This window comes from Leptodactylus fuscus, chromosome 2, assembly GCF_031893055.1.
Source record: "Leptodactylus fuscus isolate aLepFus1 chromosome 2, aLepFus1.hap2, whole genome shotgun sequence".
Taxonomy (NCBI): domain Eukaryota; kingdom Metazoa; phylum Chordata; class Amphibia; order Anura; family Leptodactylidae; genus Leptodactylus; species Leptodactylus fuscus.
This window is the reverse complement of record NC_134266.1, coordinates 98315833-98335167: the sequence shown is the minus strand read 5'-3', so window position 1 is coordinate 98335167 and position 19335 is coordinate 98315833. Positions and strand designations below refer to the sequence as shown.

At 43.5% G+C, this 19335-nt stretch overlaps 1 protein-coding gene across 1 annotated transcript; it reads left to right on the top strand.

Annotated features, from left to right (window-relative positions):
- The first annotated feature begins 4391 nt into the window (after positions 1-4391).
- On the top strand, positions 4392-17772 carry CYB561D1 (cytochrome b561 family member D1). Its single transcript, XM_075264354.1, has 4 exons — positions 4392-4403; positions 12607-12772; positions 14393-14430; positions 17061-17772. The coding sequence occupies exons 2-4, from the start codon at positions 12610-12612 to the stop codon at positions 17562-17564; spliced, it is 705 nt and encodes a 234-aa protein (XP_075120455.1). The 5' UTR covers positions 4392-4403; positions 12607-12609; the 3' UTR covers positions 17565-17772.
- Positions 17773-19335: the final 1563 nt, after the last annotated feature.

The window sequence follows — 19335 nt, the reverse complement described above, 5'->3', positions numbered from 1 at the left end:
CTCCCGTGTGGTATTATGTGAAGAGGCGCGTATCTAATCCTACAGCGTGTGGAACTGTGTGTAGACGTGCCAATCTAATCCTATGGCATGTGGTACTGTGTGCAAACGTGTGTATCTAATCCTATGGCGTGTACAACTGTGTGCAGACGCGTGTATCTAATCCTCTGGCCTGTGGAGATGTGTGCAGACGCGCGTATTTAATCCTACGGCATGTAGTACTGTGTGAAGATATGCGTATCCAATCCTCCGGCGTGTTGAACTGTGTGCATATCTAATCCTCCCGTGTGGTATTGTGTGAAGAGGTGCGTATCTAATTCTCTGGCATGTGGAACTGTGTGTAGATGCACGTATCTAATCCTATGGCATGTGGTACTGAGTGCAGACGCGTGTATCTAATCCTATGGCCTGTACAACTGTGTGCAGATGCGTGTATTTAATCCTCTGGCGTGTGTAAATGTGTGTATCTAATCCTACAGCATGTGTGTAATCCTCCCCCGTGTGGTACTTTGTGCAGACACATGCATCTAATACTTCAGCATGTGGAACTGTGTGCAGACGTGCATATCGAATCCTCCCCTGTGTGGTTTTGTGTGAAGAGGCGCGTATCTAATCCTACGGCATGTGGAACTGTGTGTAGATGCACGTAACTAATCCTATGGCATGTGGTACTGAGTGCAGACGCGTGTATCTAATCCTCTGGCATGTGTAAATGTGTGCAGACGTGTGTATCTAATCCTATGGCATGTGGTACTGTGTGCAGACATGTGTATCTAATCCTCAGGTGTGTGTAACTGTGTGCAGATGCGCGTATCCAATCCCCCGGTGTCTGGTAATGTGTGCAGACGCGCGTATCTAATGCTACGACACACGGTACTGTGTGCAGACACGTGTTTCTAATCCTATGGCGTGTGGTACTGTGTGCAGAGACGCGCATCTAATTCTCTGGCGTGTGGTACTGTGTGCAGAGGCATGTATCTAATCCTCCAAAGTGTGGTACTGTGTGCAAACATGCGTATCTAATCCTCTGGCTTTTGGAACTGTGTGCAGACGCGCATATCTAATACTACGGCATGTGGTACTGTGTGCAGATGCGTGTTTCTAATCCTATGGCGTGTGGTACTGTGTGCAGAGACGCACATCTAATTCTCTGGCGTGTGGTACTGTGTGCAGAGGCATGTATCTAATCCTCCAAAGTGTGGTATTGTGTGCAGACGTACGTATGTAATCCTCCCCTGTGTGGTATTGTGTCAAGAGGCACGTATCTAATCCTACAGCTGTGGAACTGTGTGCAAACGTGCATATCAAATTTTACGGCATGTGGTACTGTGTGCAGATGCGTGTATTTAATCCTATGGCGTGTACAACTGTGTGCAGATGAGTGTATCTAATACTACGGCATGTGGTACTGTGTGAAGACATGCGTATCTAATCTTCCGGTGTTTTGAACTGTGTGCAGATGTGTGTATCTGATCCTCCCCTGTGTGGTATTGTGTGAAGATGTGCGTATCTAATCCTTCCCCGTGTGATACTTTGTGCAAACACACATATCTAATCCTTCAGAGTGTGGAACTGTGAGCAGACGCACATATCGAATCCTTGGTCGTGTGGTACTGTGTGCAGACGCACGTATCTAATCCTCCCCGTGTGGTATTGTGTGAAGAGGTGTGTATCTAATTCTACGGCATGTGGAACTGTGTGTAGACGCGCATATCTAATCCTACGGCATGTGGTACTGTGTGTAGAAGCATATATCTAATCGTCTGGAGTGTAGAACTGTGTGCAGACGCATGTATCTAATCCTATAGCGTATACAAGTGTGTGCAGACACGCGTATCCAATCCTCTGGCATGTAGTACTGTGTGCAGACGTGTATATCTAATCCTTCAGTGTGTGGAACTGTGTGCAGATGTGTCTATCTAATCCTCTGGCGTGCGATCCTGTGTGCTGATCTGTGTATCTAATCCTCTGATGCGTGTATCTCAGTTTGGATATCAGTGTTGGATTGTGCATGTGGAGTGACTGTGTGTATTGCAGTTGGAATATGAGTGAAAGACTTGCAGATTTGTATTGGCTAAGGGGGGGGGTCATTGTGTTGGGAATGCTGTATCTCAGCAACGGTATGTCTGAGCGAGTTGGAGTCTCGTCTTAAACCTTCCCGGATACCTGAAGTATCTCTGTACCAAATTTGGAGAAGATCAGTCCAGTTGTTTGGTCGCGCATAAAGAACAGACAGACAGACAGACAAGAATTCATTTTTATAAGATAGAGAGATTTTTACAACAAGTAGTACAGAATGTAAACAAAAAAAAATCCAAACACTGCAATTAATGCAGTAAATAGTGTCACAAAAAAGGAAACAAAGAAGAGAACAAAGACAAAGGGCAGAAAGAAAGAAAGGGTTAGGAAAGTTACAGTCAAAGACCTTGCAGAATGCAGCATGAATTCCAACTGTGTTATTAAGGGATGCAGTCTGGAACTCTAAGGGAGCGTTCACACTACCGTCGGTGTCCGACATGTAGCGTCCGCTCCTAGTGTCCGCTCAAAATCTGTCACGGACACTAGGAGCGGACACTAGATGTGTCCGTGACACCTGTCATTCACTTGAATGGGCATCGGCTGCGTTCTTTTGCACTCCGTGCCCGTCCTTCCCTGTCCGCAAGAGAAGATGTCCGACTTCTCAAGCGGACAGAAAAACCCTGCATGCAGGGTTCCTCTGTCCGCTTGAGAAGTCGGACATCTTCTCTTGCGGACAGGGAAGGACGGGCACGGAGTGCAAAAGAACGCACCTGATGCCCATTCAAGTGAATGACAGGTGTCACGGACACATCTAGTGTCCGCTCCTAGTGTCCGTGACAGATTTTGAGTGGACACTACATGTCGGACACCGACGGTAGTGTGAACGCCCCCTTAGCTATAAACATCTCTCATACGGGAGCACCTCTAATAGACGGCTCCCAGAGCCTTTCTGCTCAGCCCCCTCCATAGGCAGCCAGAGGGGCCCCTCTGCTCAGCCACCCTCCATAGGCAGCCCCCTGGGCCCCTGTATCTGCTAGCCCATAGGCAGCCTTAGAGTCTCTCTGCTGAGTTCTTCCATAAGAAGTTCCCCACTCTTACAAACAGCCAGTACACTGCTTATCTAATTTTTTTCAATCCCCCCTCAAAGCAACAACTGTGAACTCCTATTGTGCAAGTTTTTGGGTTTTGTCATGAGACCATTGACGCCACAAGTTTATGTCAGACCTTAACCTCATCATTCCATTCTAGTTATTACCCTCCCTTCTGCCCATTGTAAAAAAACAAACAAACAAAAAAAAACAAACTCGTCCCTCAGACCCTCCAAGATGAAGTACCATGGAAAAAGAATAAACAAACTGCAATCCCCTTACTCAGACACTCAATCCCATGAAAAACTCATCCCTCTCCTGTCAACCTCCTTCAGCATAGTCCTATGTAAAAACTTCACACTTCTCTTCATTGGCCCTTCCATCATGCAGTCCCACGTAAAAGTTTCACTCCTCCTCCCTTCCATCATGCAGTCCCACGTAAATGTATCACTCCTCTTCCCTTCTGTCACGCAGTCCCATGTAAACATATCAGTCCTCCTCCCTTCCATCTTGTAGTCCCAAGTAAATATATCACTCCTCTTCCCTTCTATCATGCAGTCCCATGTAAACATATATCTCATCTTCCCTTCTGTCATGCAGTCCCATACAAACATATCCCTCCTCTTCCCATCATGTAGTCCCATGTAAACATATCACTCCTCTTCCCTTCCATCATGTAGTCCCATACAAACATATCTCTCCTCTTTCCTTCCATCATGCAGTCCCATGTAAACATATCACTCCTCTTCCCTTCTGTCATGTAGTCCCATGTAAACATATCACTCCTCTTCCCTTCCATCATTCAGTCCCATACAAACATATCACTCCTCTTCCCTTCCATCATTCAGTCCCATACAAACATATCTCTCCTCTTCCCTTCCATCATGCAGTCCCATGTAAACATATCACTCCTCTTCCCTTCTGTCATGTAGTCCCATGTAAACATATCACTCCTCTTCCCTTCCATCATGTAGTCCCATACAAACATATCTCTCCTCTTCCCTTCTGTCATGCAGTCCCATGTAAACATATCTCTCCTCTTCCCTTCTGTCATGCAGTCCCATGTAAACATCACTCCTCTTCCCTTCCATGATGCAGTCCCATGTAACATATCTCCCCTCTTTCCATCCATCATGCAGCCCTCACTACAACCCTCACTCTCTCCATTCACCAGCTACACTTGCTCCGCTCTCGCTACCTCAGACATAGACTCCGCCCCTTCCTGTGACATCACACCTACCTGCAGTATCTCCAGTGTAGACACTACCGCATCCGGTCCGTGGCCCCGGGACGTACACGGTACATTCTAGTGTGTGTGTGGCAGAGCCCGTGTGAATAGTGACATACGTGATGTAGATACCAGAGGTAGGGGACCCATATCACGTGACCGGGGCCTCTGTGTGTGCTTGCACCCTTTGTGGGCTAGTCTAACATCACACTTACTGTTACCTTTAATAAATCTAATTCAGTAAGGAAAGTGCGTTTGTAAATGACCTATGTTTAGTATCATATTCACTTTATTGTTCTGGTAGTCTGGCCTAAAACCTATAGCTGTCCAGCTGATGTATAACTACAACTCCCAGCATGGCTGTCACCTGCTGTCATACAGGGTACCTGACACTGGGTGAATATGTTGAATGGAGTTATTTGGTAAAATGCTGTGACTGTAAGGCCATGTTCACACTGTGATGCAGTTTTATGCTCTGCATGTATATATATTGTATACTGGCTAGTTATCATGTGGCTCCTGTAAACTCTGGATCGGGCCCGTATTACTGTATTGTTGTTGTGTATATATATTGCAGAATCTTCACCATATTCACCACGTCTGAACATGGCTTAGAATGTAATTCTCCTTCCACACCATGAACTGACTTTTAGGCGTTAAATGTTTTAAACAAGTGACTCGGATATCCAAAAGAAGTTATGCCTCCATTTACAAATATAAGTTGTACCTTCTTACCCCCAGCCCCCTACCACAACAATGGTGCACATTCTGACTGCATACTCCTTTATTTCCTGGTAGTAGAGTAAGAAAGGAGAGGGATGAGTTTGACATGAGACTGTATCATGAAGGGTCTGAGGGCAGAGATTGAGGTCTCATACATGGGACAGTAAGTTGGAGGGGCAGAAAACAGGGTAGAGACTAGAATGGAGTGATAAGTTTTTAAATGGGGCCGATGGAAGGCCCAAAGGGGATGGGAGCAATGCATTTACATGGGGCTGCATGATGGAAGGGCCAAAGGGCAGAGGAGTGATGCTATTTCATGGAACTGTGTGACGAAAGGCGAGAGGAGTGATAATAATAATATTTTTTTTATATATAGTGCCAACATATTCCGCAGCGCTGTACAATTTATAGGGTTCAAATACAGACAGAAAGATGCATTACAAAGAAAGTAATTTCACACAATGGGACTGAGGGCCCTGCTCACAGGAGCTTACAATCTATGAGGTAGAGGGGGTGACACAAGAGGTCAGACAATGTTGTAATAGAGGCTACTGTCATTACACAAACGTAAAACTTTATGAGCCGTCACTAGTTGTGTCCTTTAACATGTGGATGGAGCTTGGATCTATAAAGTTAGCATGAGATGACATCATATCATGTGGGGAAATGTGGGAGCGGGGACAGAGGAGGGTTAAGGGTTTACATTAGAAATTGTGATAGGCTTGTCTGAAAAGATGTGTCTTTAGTTTGTGTTTGAAACTGTAGAAATTAGGAGTTAATCTGATTGTCCGTGGTAGAGCATTCCAGAGAAGTGGTGCAGCTCGGGAGAAGTCTTGTATACGAGCGTGGGAGGTTCTGATAATAGAGGATGTAAGTGTTAGGTCATTGAGTGAACGGAGAGCACGGGTTGGGCGGTAGACAGAGATGAGGGAGGAAATGTAGGGAGGGGCAGCATTTTGGAGAGCCTTGTGGATGAGAGTGATATTTTATTCTATAATGAATAGGCAGCCAATGTAATGACTGGCACAGACCAGAGGCATCGCTATAGCGTCTAGACTGATAGATGAGCCTGGCCGCTGCATTCAGAATAGATTGTAGAGGGGAGAGTTTAGTAAGGGGAAGACCGATTAGTAAGGAGTTACAGTAGTCAAGGCGAGAGTGAATCAGAGAGACAATAAGTGTCTTTAGTGTATCTCTGATGAGGAAAGGGCGTATTCTGGAGATGTTTTTGAGGTGGAGGTGACATGAACGTGCGAGTGATTCAATATGAGGGGTGAAGGAAAGGTCTGCGTCAAACATGATCCCGAGGCAGCGGGCATGCTGCCTAGGAGTTATAGTAAGGCCTGAGACTACAATGGATATATCAGGGACAGATCTATTAGATGGTGGAAACAGTAGTAGATGCTTTTACCTGGGCCTCTAGAGAGTGCAGTGCTTAAATGCAATTCTATAAATCACTGAACCACCTTCTGTCTCTGTCCATTTTACTCCTCCTAGCTGCTGGGGACATCTCTCCTAACCCCGGCCCTCCTTCCTTCACTAACTCTTCTTTTGCACACATAGAAGGCCTACAAACCTCATCAATATTTACCGTGTTCCTTCTCCTCATCTCTCCCCTGTCTCTTTTAACTGCTCTCTCTGGAACGCCCGCTCAGTGTGTAACAAACTAGAATATATTAATGACTTATTCCTCAGTAAATCCCTTGGCCTGCTCGCCCTTACTGAAACTTGGATCCAGCAGGCAGATACAGCCTCCCCTGCTGCTCTGTCTCATGGTGGCCTACAATTCTCACATACCTCTAGGCCTGACAACAGGCAGGGTGGTGGGGTTGGCTTACTTCTGTCACCACAGTGCATTTTTCAGTCCATTCCCCCACTACCCTCACTCACATTCTCCTCATTTGAAGTCCATGCTATCAGACTTTTCCGCCCACTCTCCTTATGTGTTGCCGTGATCTACCGTCCACCTGGCTCACCCTATCAATTTTTGGACCACTTTGCTTCTTGGCTTCCCCACTTCTTATCCAGTGAAATTCCTACCCTCATCATGGGTGACTTTAACATCCCTATTGCCTCCCCTCACTCCCCGGCTGCCTCACAGTTTCTCTCATTAACCACTTCTCTTGGTATTTCACAATGTTCTTCTTCTGCCACACATGTAGATGGGAACACGATTGATCTTGTCTTCCATCGACTCCTCACAGTTTCTAAATTTACTAACTCTTCTCTGCCGCTCTCTGATCATAACCTTCTATCTCTCACCATCAGTGCCCTCTCCCCTTCACAAGATACACCTACCCATCACACACATAGGAATCTGCGTGCTATCGACACCCAGTACCTCTCAGATACTCTTCAGACCTCCCTGTCCCCCATCTCCTCAATCTCCTGTCCCAACCTGGCCACCAGTCACTATAATGAAACACTTAAAAATGCATTGGATGAGGTTGCTCCCCCCTCCACTCGTAAAGTCCCACATAGGAGGCAGCAACCCTGGCACATGCCACAGACACGATTTCTTCAGCGGTGCTCTAGATGTGCCGAACGTGTCTGGAGAAAATCACGCTCACCTGCAGATTTCCTCCACTTCAAGTTTATGCTTAAATAATATAGCTCTGCCCTTCAACTCGCAAAACAAGACTATTTCACCGCCCTCATCTCTTCTCTCTCCAGCAACCCTAAAAGGCTTTTTGAAACCTTTCACTCCTTACTCACACCCAAGGTACAGACGCCACTCACAGACCTTAGTGCTGATGACCTGGCCACGTATTTCCATGATAAAATTGATAAGATCCGTCAGGAAATAACTGCCCAAGCCCCAGGTGGTATTGATTCCCACACCTACCATAGTACCGACCCCCTCACGTCAGACTGTCCATTCTCATCTTTCGAACCTGTTACAGAAGAGGAAGTCTCCCAGCTACTTTCTTCATCTCGCCCTACAACCTGCAGTAGTGACCCCTTCCCCTCACACCTTCTCCAATCTCTGTCCCCTGCTGTCACAACTTACCTTACTAAAATATTTAACCTCTCTCTCTCTTCTGGAATCTTCCCATCCTCCTTCAAGCATGCTGTTATAACTCCGCTATTGAAAAAACCCTCCCTGGACCCGTCCTGTGCTGCTAACTATTGACCCGTCTCTAACCTCCCCTTCATCTCTAAACTTTTGGAACGCCTGGTCTATTCTCGTTTAATCCGCTATCTCTCTGCTAACTCTCTGCTTGACCCCTTACAATCTGGTTTCCGCGCTCTGCACTCTACTGAAACGGTTCTCACAAAAGTCTCCAATGATCTCCTGACGGCTAAATCCAATGGTGACTTCTCTCTTCTTATTCTTCTGGACCTCTCTGCAGCTTTTGACACTGTTGACCATCAACTTCTCCTCACTATGCTCCGCTCAGTCGGCCTCATGGACACTGCGCTCTCCTGGTTTTCCTCTTATCTCTCAGACCGCACTTTCAGTGTATCATTCGCAGGCTCTGTTTCCTCCCCTCTTTCCCTTGCTGTTGGGGTTCCTCAGGGCTCGGTCCTCAGCCCCCTGCTTTTTTCTCTCTGCACAGCCCCCATTGGACAAACCATTGCAAGATTTGGCTTCAGGTACCATCTCTATGCTGATGACACCCAATTATACACATCTTCCCGGGACATCACCCCTGCACTCATACAGAACACCAGTGACTGTCTCTCTGCTGTCTCTAATATCATGTCCTCGCTCTATCTGAAACTAAATCTCTCCAAGACTGAACTACTACTGTTTCCACCATCTAATAGATCTGTCCCTGATATATCCATTGCAGTCTTAGGCCTTACTATAACTCCTAGGCAGTATGCCTGCTGCCTCGGGGTCATGTTTGACGCAGACCTTTCCTTCACCTGTCATATCGAATCACTCGCACGTTCATGTCACCTCCACCTCAAAAACATCTCCAGAATACGCCCATTCCTTACCAGAGATACACTAAAGACACTTATTGTCTCTCTGATTCATTCTCGCCTTGACTACTGTAACTCCTTACTAATCGGTCTTCCCCTTACTAAACTCTCCCCTCTACAATCTATTCTGAATGCAGCGGCCAGGCTCATCTATCAGTCTAGACTCTACAGCGATGCCTCTGGTCTGTGCCAGTCACTACACTGGCTGCCTATTCATTATAGAATAAAATATAAAGTTATCACTCTCATCCACAAGGCTCTCCATAATGCTGCACCTCCCTACATTTCCTCCCTCATCTCTGTCTACCGCCCAACCCGTGCTCTCCGTTCACTCAATGAAATAACACTTACCTCCTCTATCATCAGAACCTCCCACGCACGTATACAAGACTTCTCCCGAGCTGCACCACTTCTCTGGAATGCTCTACCCCGGACAATCAGATTAACTCCCACTTTCTACAGCTTTAAAGGGATTCTACCACTAAAACACTTTTTTTTCTAGTTACCACGTCGGAATAGCCTTTAAAAAGGCTATTCGTCTCTTACCTGTGGAAGTGCTCTCCGCCGCGCCGTTCGTTCAAAATACCGGTTTGTACCGGTATGCTAATGAGTTCTCTCGCAGCGATGGGGGCGTCCCCATCGCAGGAGCAGCGATGGGGGCGTCCCCATTGCAGCTCGAAAACTGACCGCAGCGCCGCCTCTCTGGTCTTCGGTGTCCTCCCCTTGCCTCTTCAGCGTCTGTCGGACGCCTGCGCAGTATGCTCTCTGTTCGGCGAAGATTGCCGAACATACTGCGCATGCGCGAAAGTGCGGTGCCCGCACTATGGCTGGGACCGCAATTTCGCGCATGCGCAGTACGTTCAGCAATCTTCGCCGAACAGAGCGTACTGCGCAGGCGTCCGACAGTACGCTGAAGAAGCAAGGGGAGGACACCGAAGACCAGAGAGGCGGCGCTGCGGTCGGTTTTCGAGCTGCAATGGGGATGCCCCCATCGCTGCTCCTGCGATGGGGACGCCCCCATCGCTGCGAGAGAACTCATTAGCATACCGGTACAAACCGGTATTTTGAACGAACGGCGCGGCGGAGAGCACTTCCACAGGTAAGAGACGAATAGCCTTTTTAAAGGCTATTCCGACGTGGTAACTAGAAAAAAAAGTGTTTTAGTGGTAGAATCCCTTTAAGCGCAAACTAAAGACACATCTCTTCAGACAGGCATATCACAATTCCTAAAGTCAACCCTTCCGTACTACAATTCTGATGTCCTTTATTGCTAAAAGAATCCCTAAATTTTAACCCTCCTCTGTCCCCGCTCCCACACTACCCCACTTGATATGGTGCCTTTTCAGCCTAACTTATCTGTTCAAGCTCCATCCACATGTTAAAGGTCACCACTAGTGACTGCTCATTCAGTATTATTTGTGTAATGACAATCACCTCTATTATAGAATTGTCTGAATACTGTATAAGCAATGCCGCCCCTGCTACCTCTTGTGTCACCCCCTCTACCTCATAGATTGTAAGCTCTCTTGAGCAGGGCCCTCAGTCCCATTTTGTGAAATGAAGTTCTTTGTTATGTATCTTTCTGTCTGTATCTGAACCCTACAAATTGTACAGCGCTGCGAAATATGTTGGCGCTATATAAATAAAATGTATTATTATTATTCTACTTTAGTTCTAAAAGTGGGTGATTCTTAAAATTGGTTATGCCATGAGCAATATTTAGATCCCATGTACACAACTGATCGTGATCTGCCGATGTGGAGCTGAGTTTGCTGCAAAATGCAGTTGGATGACACTTGGAGAGACATCCAAATGCATTTAGTTATGCATTGATAGCTACAGAGGCTTCTGATCTGTTTCGATGACACAGAGCTAGATAGGACCTGCTCTATTTTCTTTGGAAAGAAACGGACCCTCAGACGTCCCCATAGATGGCACACCTGGATGTGTTGTGAAGCTTTTTCAATAGCATAGAGGATAAATACTGGATTGCTTGTGATCTGACCTCTGAGACCCTCACTAATCTTGAGAAGGGGGGGGGGGTCATGACTGGTGATGGATGGCAGCCTCATTCATTTCAATGGGATTGCCAGAGTTATCTGAATTAAACGGTATTACAGGAATGTTATACTTGCCACCTCAGAATTGTAAATCTGACTACCTCTGTAGCATAGATGCCTAATTCATTGAAAAGTACCTGACTTATCTACTTTTCTCTAGGAGCAAGTGTGTGGTGTCCTTTATGGAATATATAATACTTTGTGGGGGCCACTGTGGATCATATAATACTGTGTGGGGTCCACTATGGAGCATATTATACTGTCCCTGTATTGTTTACGTGCCTGCTCACTCATTGTTATTATGGATAACTGCAGTTGTGGGTACTACAGCTGTATCCTTTTCAAGCATCTGAGATATCGCTGCAGCACTAGTAACCATCACCAAGAATTCACTCTAAGGCTGGGTTCACACTAGCGTCGGTGTCCGACAGCAAGTGTCCATGGCTAATGTACGCGGAAGATCAAACACTAGCTGTGTCCATTTACAATTTCCATGATTTTAAATGGGATATTATGTAGTGTCCTTTACTGTCCATGTCTGTCCTTAAGTGTCCGTTTACAAAGATGTCCGATTTTTGAAGCGGACAGCAAAATCCTACATGTGAACCCTACGCTAGTGTGAACCCAGCCTAAGGAGTGGGTTAAGGGGCCCGAACAAATGTTTACATCGGGGCCCACAAGACTTTAGTTATTCCACTGGAGCTGACCATAGACAGATTTTGTCTCCAGGTTTCATCTTTGGTTTCACGTCTGATGAATATTGACATTATGTTATATAATAACAGCAGTGTTGCCAGCACAGCCCGTAGAGGTGCTTGTTAGTAAGACTGGTGTTTTGCTAGATGAGCCGTCACAATTTATTTCTGAAATCAATTTAGCAATGCACTCCGGATATACAAAGCTGCACAGAAAGATGCAGAAAGCAGTCCATTGTATAAGATGCAACAAACCTTTTCATGATTATGTTTCATGGCCTGCTGAGAGCCCAGCAGGGGTGTACTTTACAGGAATAAAAACACCTATCCAAACACACATATAAATTATCTCCAAAATAGCAAAGATAAATTTCCTTGTTCAGTATCAGAGAGAAGGATATAAAATCTCTAGAATTAAAATTGCTCACTGGATGTTATTGTGGCTTTATTCCCCAATTTATAATATGAAGCATCTTCCCCAGTGTGTAGTTGTCCTTTTGCAGTAACACCTTAAAACACCCTAATTTGTACAATGTATTTACTGTATGTTTATTTCAAAGATTTCAAGTTCATTTTTTAAAGAGGAGCTGTCACCAAGTACAATTCTAAATTTAACGTTTATGTTTTTAAATCTTTCTACCAGTTCAAAAGCTACAGCGCAAGAGAAAGGCTCCAAAAAAATCTACCAAATTATTCAGGGGCACAACAAGAATTAAATGATGTATGATATTTCGGATTGTGTAGTTGGTGAAAGTTCAGTTTATTGGTGGGACTTTTCTCCAGTATGTTGTGTATATTATATAATAATTTTGGTGCTTGGAAAATGTTTAAGTATATTTAAAAAGTGTCCAAATCCATCATAGGAAATGCCAGAAGTATCCACTCTGTATGCCCCAACTGGGGCAGCTTCTCCAAGAGTTCCAGATTATTGGCTTTACAGATGTCTGCGGAGATTCAGCGGCTTTGTGGCACATATTATTGCACTTGGTTTCACTATCTTCTTAGTGATTCTCTCTCGGCCTGGAACTAGTGAGTAAAAATTTTAATTGGTTAAACACAGTACTACCATACTTGTATATATACTTTACTGTACTTTAAAGCACTCATTGTAAAATTATCCATTATGTTAGTTTATTTAACAGAATTTGACTGAGGATTTCACGGCTTTTAATGTGAAGGGTGAAATCCACAGCAACAATGGTATACTGAGTCAACCTATAGAAGAATACGTCTGCTTTGTGCAGCTACTCTTAGGATGGGGTTACACAGGGTGTACTTACAGTAGGTTAAAAGGATTGTCCCATCTCAAGGATCCTATCTATACTGCTAGCTTATGTAAATTGAAGACTTTTCCTAAATATATTGCTTTAGAAATGCTGCTTTGTTTGCCTGCTATGTGAACTTATTCCTCTCATTGTTTACACAGCGTTGCTATAAACACGGATCTGAGAGATAGGACAAGTGACGTCACTTACTCAGTGTTGGCAAGACAATCAGCTCAGCTAATTGCAGTTTGCTGATAAAGCCAAGTCTGTTATTTCTCTATGTAAACACACAGATAACACTGAGCCTTTTATGTACAAGCATCTGCATATTATCTGATCTGCATAAGAATTGTGATACTGCAGTGTCCCTGTTCAGAGAGAGTGTTGGGAGGGGAGAAATACAGGAAGTGAAAAGAAGAGACAGAATGCAAACTGCTGAAACAAGGAGATGGGAAAACCCCTTTAACTGTTAAACAAATCTTATCCACAAACTGGGTAAGATGTATTAAGATTTTGTAAATCAGTCTTAACAAATGTCTCCAACAGGCAGTAGCAGGGCAAAGCTGATTTATGAGAAGACCCCAGCCTTTGCTTAAATTAGGTGCACACCTTTACACCCGAATGGAGATTAACATCACAATTCATGCCAGAAAACTAGCATGGGTTATAACAAATATGTCAGCTTGCCCAATTCCGCCCACATTTACAGTAGATGACAAGTGAGGTGCAAAACTTGAGTAGTGACGCACATTTGGTGCAATAAAGGAATTTATGCCAATTGTGCACCACAATATAATTCCTTTATGCTAGAAAACTAGCAAAGAGGAATAGATAAATACCCCCAGCATGTCATTACTGTTATTGCTGTGAATTTGGCTGCCGCTTTCAACCTTCGAAAAGCTAAAGTTTAAAGAGGTTGTTAAAAATAAACTTTATATATATGTGTGTGCAGTAAATAATTTTTTCTGTGCATTTGGGTCGGAGGACCCGCTTTGCCTGTACCACTATCCACAGTTGTTTGAGTGTGTGGCTCCATTGTTTGTATTACTAAAGAAAATGAAACTGCTCTGCTTCATTGCGGTCACCATAGCTGCCGGGTCTACGCTGTAATGTACAGCGGAGACACAGAGCTAACTCTTGCAATCAGAGTCCCCTCTGATTGGGGGCATTACAACCTATAAGTCCCCCCAAAAGATACTAAATTACATTGGAATATAAACAATACTGGGAGCTGTGCTGTCTCAGTAGCTGATCTGCAGGGATCTTTGGTGTCAAATATAAGTTTAAGGATTACACTATTCTTCTTACAAAAATGTATTTTCATCAAAAAGGAAGAGCACAAACAAATAACCTTTTTTTTCCGAACTTTAATTACTCTGCACAGGTCTCTTCTCATGGCATCCTGTATTCATGACTGTTTCTGTAAGTATATTAAAATACTACAAGTTGTTTATTATTCCTTTCCATTCTCAACTCCCTAATGCTTTTCAACTTCACATTTTTTGTGAAGTCAGCAATTTGTTACATACATCTGAGAGATCTGGTTGACATCCAATAAGGTGACCATTAGAGTTACCTTCAAGCTTTCATGTATTTGATTAGTATCAACAGTTTTTTATTTAAACCTTAGCCTGTATTAGATTTCCAAATTTTTAATTTTTAAAAACTGACAAAAAAGATTTTTAGCCCCAAGTACATTCATTACATAATTTAAAAATCTAAAAATCCCAAACATATCCATAGCCTTTAAACAATGAGCCAGATTTGGGACACAATTAAGGGGATAACTCAGAATGTGAAGGATATATACGCTCACTCTTGTTTTTATATATTTTCTATTATGACTAAGGGCTTGAGTCTTTTAATGCAGTATATTAAAAGTGATATTTTAGTTTTTGTCCCATGTTCCTCTGAAACACAATCTCTTTTCTAATGGGATAACACCATCTGTGAATCAATGAGACCAATTTGCACAGGTTCAGATGATCAACCTAACACCAGGGAAAGAAATGATCTCATTGACTTGCAGTAATTGTTGTTAATACATAAACATGAATCACAGAAAAACTAGAATCAATACCATAAACTTCTATATCCCATAAACTAGTGCACCCAAATCCTGTCCATGTTTTGGGGTTAAAGGGATTCTATCATTAGGAATAGCCTGAAGAAAGGCTATTCTTCTCCTACCTTTAGATGTCTTCTCAACGCCGCTGTTCGGTAGATATTCTCGGTTTTCTTCGTTATGCAAATTAGTTTTCTCACAGCACTGGGGGTGTCCCCTGTGCTGCATGAAAGCTCTCCAGCACTGTCTCATCTTCTTCTGGCATGCCTATCCTCTTCGGAATCTAAATCCCAGGCATGCGCAGTCCACACTGCCATCGAGCAGAGCCGACTGCGCATGTCTGTGGCCATTTTACCACTTACATGAGCATACTGTGCATGGGAGAACCTCCAGTATTTTCCCCATATGAGGGCATCTAATCACTCACCCTAGGGCTCTAGGTGGCTGAACAAGGTCAAGTGGAGAGGGGAGGAGGGTATAAGGGAAGGTCCACTGTCTGCCTTAGATACTCTGAAATTTTTATCCTGAGTGGGACCCAAATTACTTGATAAGCTGCAGGACCGCAGTCAGGGATGTGTCAAAGTTCTCAAGTAAAGCAGACTATAAGATAAGAGATAAGATAATCCATTAATAGTCCCACAATGGGGAAATTTTAGTGATACAGTTTCATAGATGGTACAGTAGTATATAACAAGAGAAAAACACATACAAGCTAATGGCAGATAGAGAAATCCTAGGAATCATAGCAACTAAAAAGAAAGAAACACAGACACACTGCAGGATCATTTAGTTCTCTGTGCGGAGTGATGTTAATAATACAGCCGAATGTGGTTGGAGGATACGAGGAGGGGGGGGTCACAGCATGTAGATATAACAGGCAAAAAAAATATTTTTGCAGAGGTGGGGGACATATGCAGCTATCATGATAACATGTGGCAGTTCCTTTGATAGGTGGTGAGATCTCATGCTCACAGCTGATAGTTCGGTATCTTGCATCAACGTTATTGTTCCTTAACCACAATAAAATGCCCCAAATGTCCTTCATCACAAGCCCTCCTCCTCCTTTCTTCTTACCACTGTGTTCTACTGCCCAAAGAAGTCTGAAGCCATCCAGGTAGACAGGGTGCTCAGTGCGGCGCCATCTTGATATTGTACGCATATGGAGGTGTCAGGCAGGAGCAGCCAAGGGGTACGATTCTGAACTCTGGCACTGGCCGTCTCTGTCTCCCTTCTTACATTACGGATCTTAAAGAGGACCTCTCAAGTCCTCATTGATGTGCAGTATAATATACCACTAGAAAGCCAACTTTGCGCTGAATTCAGTCGCTTTTCTTGGTATGTGGTCTGGTGCTGGAGATATTGGTGCCATTAATTTGTTATTTGTGAGCTGTGAGGCATGTCCCACCTGACTGTACTTTTCCATAGATTTGTACTGTAAGAGGGGGCATTTGTTACAGCTCAGTGTCATCAACACTGAGAAAAATTAATAAAAATTAAAATTAAAAAATTAAATGAACGTTTAACAGAGTTGAGTGGTATGACTCTCTATATGAAGAGAGGATAATTTCAAACTTTGAAAATTGCATATTTTTCTAAATTTTCACTAAAAGTCCTATTTTTCATAAATAAACACAAAACATTGACCCACATTTACTACAAACTCAAAGTACGAGTCATTAAAAAACATTTTTAAAATCACTCCATAAAGTTAAAGCGTTCCAAAGTTATCACCACATAAAGTGTCACATGTTATATTTGAAAAATGGGGCTGTGTCATAAAGTCCAAAATTGTCTATAACGCCAAGTGGTTAAGGCAAGGATGTTTGGTTTGTAAGTTGGTTGCTAAGAATGGAAAATTATACCAATCCACCAAATGGAAAATTTTATCTTTTTTTTTCCCGATGTTTGTTTTTGTTGCTAATTAACTGTTTGATTTATATGTGTGTCTTCATTATCCTCTAAAATTGTGTGTTTTTCTTCTTTGTAGTATTGCTTATGCATGACGGAAGCTGTACTGCTGTTGTCTCCAGAAACATCTCCATTCTGTCCACTTTCCCGCAAGTTCAAGACTCGTTTGCATTGGCTTATACAGTTCTGTGTGGTCATTTTTGCTGGAGTAGGTATAGCCTTTATTGTATGCAGCAAAAACCGCATTGAGCAATCTCATCTAACCTCATGGCACAGTATGTTAGGTGTGCTCACATTTTTAACTACATGTTGTCAGGCCATTTGTGGCCTTATACTGCTTTTTCCACATCTGGCACGAGTCACTGCAGTATCGCGACTCAAACTCTATCATGCCACTTGCGGTCTTTTAGTATACCTTCTTTCTACATCCACTGTTCTTTTAGGAATGTGTTCTCACTGGTTTCAAGCACAGATCAAGGGACCTCTATGGTATATTTGTTTTGCCTTGCCTCTATATCCTGCACTGGTAATTATGAATCAAGTACTGGACATATATCTCCCAAAGAAGAAGGGTCAGATATAAACTAAAGAAGTACCCAACCGTTCTATACTGCATTTCCAACGTGGAAGCAGGGCAGATTATTATATATAAGTTATTCTAGTCTTATTGGGTTTTACTTGCACTAGTTTTCTCTTGTGTTTAAGACTTTTGGTTTTACATGACATTACTGTAAACTGAGCTATGTGATCAAGAAGAGACTTGTCTAAATCGGGGATATTTAACTGGTGGACTGCAGCTTGCTTCCAGGCCCTTTTACCCTTTCATTATGACAGTGGTTGGGAGAAACACTTATCTCCCTATTGATGTTCCCTAAACCCTGATCGCTAAAAATTGCAGGTAGCAGAGGATATAGCTGATCCCTGCTGCTACGTCTATAAGGTATCAGGGTTTAGGCGATAGTAGTCGAAAGCTGAAGTTAATTGTTTGTGGTGGTACTAAGGGCTCGTTCACACGGGGGCGGTGGGGGCGGATTTTGACACAGAGAGTGACGTGGGAGCTGCGGGTCAAAACCCGCCTGCCACAACCATTGTGGTCGCGGCTTTCCCTCTGTAGCCGGCTCAAATGAATGAGCCGACAACGGAGGGTGCTGCCACTAGGCGGAAGCCGCGGCTCAGTGCGCCGCGGCTTCCGCCTGAAGAAAGGTCATGTCGCTTCTTTTTTTCTGCTAGCAGGAAAAAAAAAATGCAATCTACATAGACCACTATTGTAAAGGGGCGGATTTTGAAGCAAAATCCGCTGTCAAAATCCGCCCCTTTGTTCACGTGTGAACTAACCCTAAGAGGGATTACTCTGTGTGGGACACACAGGAGCAGTATACTGTACTGTAAAAATCTTCATAGTGCCCCCCTCCCAAAGTATAAGGCCATGTTATTACCCCCATACAGTATAATGCTATTTAGTGCCCTCACACATTACAATGCCCCATTAGTTTCCCTGGAACAGTATATTGCTCCTTAATGTCTGCCACAAAAAAACCAAAAACAAAAAAAACAGAGCACATAGTTTCTTAATGATCCCTCACTAGTTAGTGACAATGACCACTGTACTCCATTTGTCCACCAGGATAGATTATATTAATGTGAAGTAGTTTTTTAAATTTGTATAAAGCAGAATATATGCAGCTCTGACCACCATGGAATGACCTGTATATGTATTACTGGATCTATTGTATGAGCAAATGGGCTGCACGGAGAAACCCCCTGTTTCACAGGGTAGACAATAGTCAAAAAAACAAAAAATTACTCCAGCATGCCCAATTATATATAAAATATAACTTTTACTTCAAAAATTTAAAAACATAGTACAGACATGGATCCAGGCACGTACAAAAAACAGATAAGCTTACGCGTTTCGGGAACAAGGATGAGGTCCCTTATTCATAGCTTGAGAAGTCAAGCTATGAATAAGGGACCTCATCCTTGTTCCCGAAACACGTAAGCTTATCTGTTTTTTGTACGTGCCTGGATCCATGTCTGTACTATGTTTTTAAATTTTTGAAGTAAAAGTTATATTTTATATATAATTGGGCATGCTGGAGTAATTTTTTGTTTTTTTGACTAGTTTTTCTAATGTTTCTTGTAATCTGGGATTATAGTCAGACGCGTTTTATCGTCTGAAAAATACAGCAAACACTGGACATGTTGAGCTACTGTTTAGCTCGGACCTGGTGATAGACCCTGGTAAGTGGACCTTAGCTAAAAGTAGTAGAGTACCCCTGGTCTACATTTTATCTGTCCCTCTTTGTACAGATATGGGTACTACATGCAAGAGAAGTTGTTACGCCCATATTTGT

Excerpts from the sequence above, each read along its gene's own strand:
- CYB561D1 (XM_075264354.1), top strand. The coding sequence starts at position 12,610 with ATGCCAGAAGTATCCACTCTGTATGCCCCAACTGGGGCAGCTTCTCCA. Across the intron at positions 12,773-14,392 it reads TCTCTCTCGGCCTGGAACTA|GTCTCTTCTCATGGCATCCT; the intron begins GTGAGTAAAAAT and ends TACTCTGCACAG. Across the intron at positions 14,431-17,060 it reads CTGTATTCATGACTGTTTCT|TATTGCTTATGCATGACGGA; the intron begins GTAAGTATATTA and ends TCTTCTTTGTAG.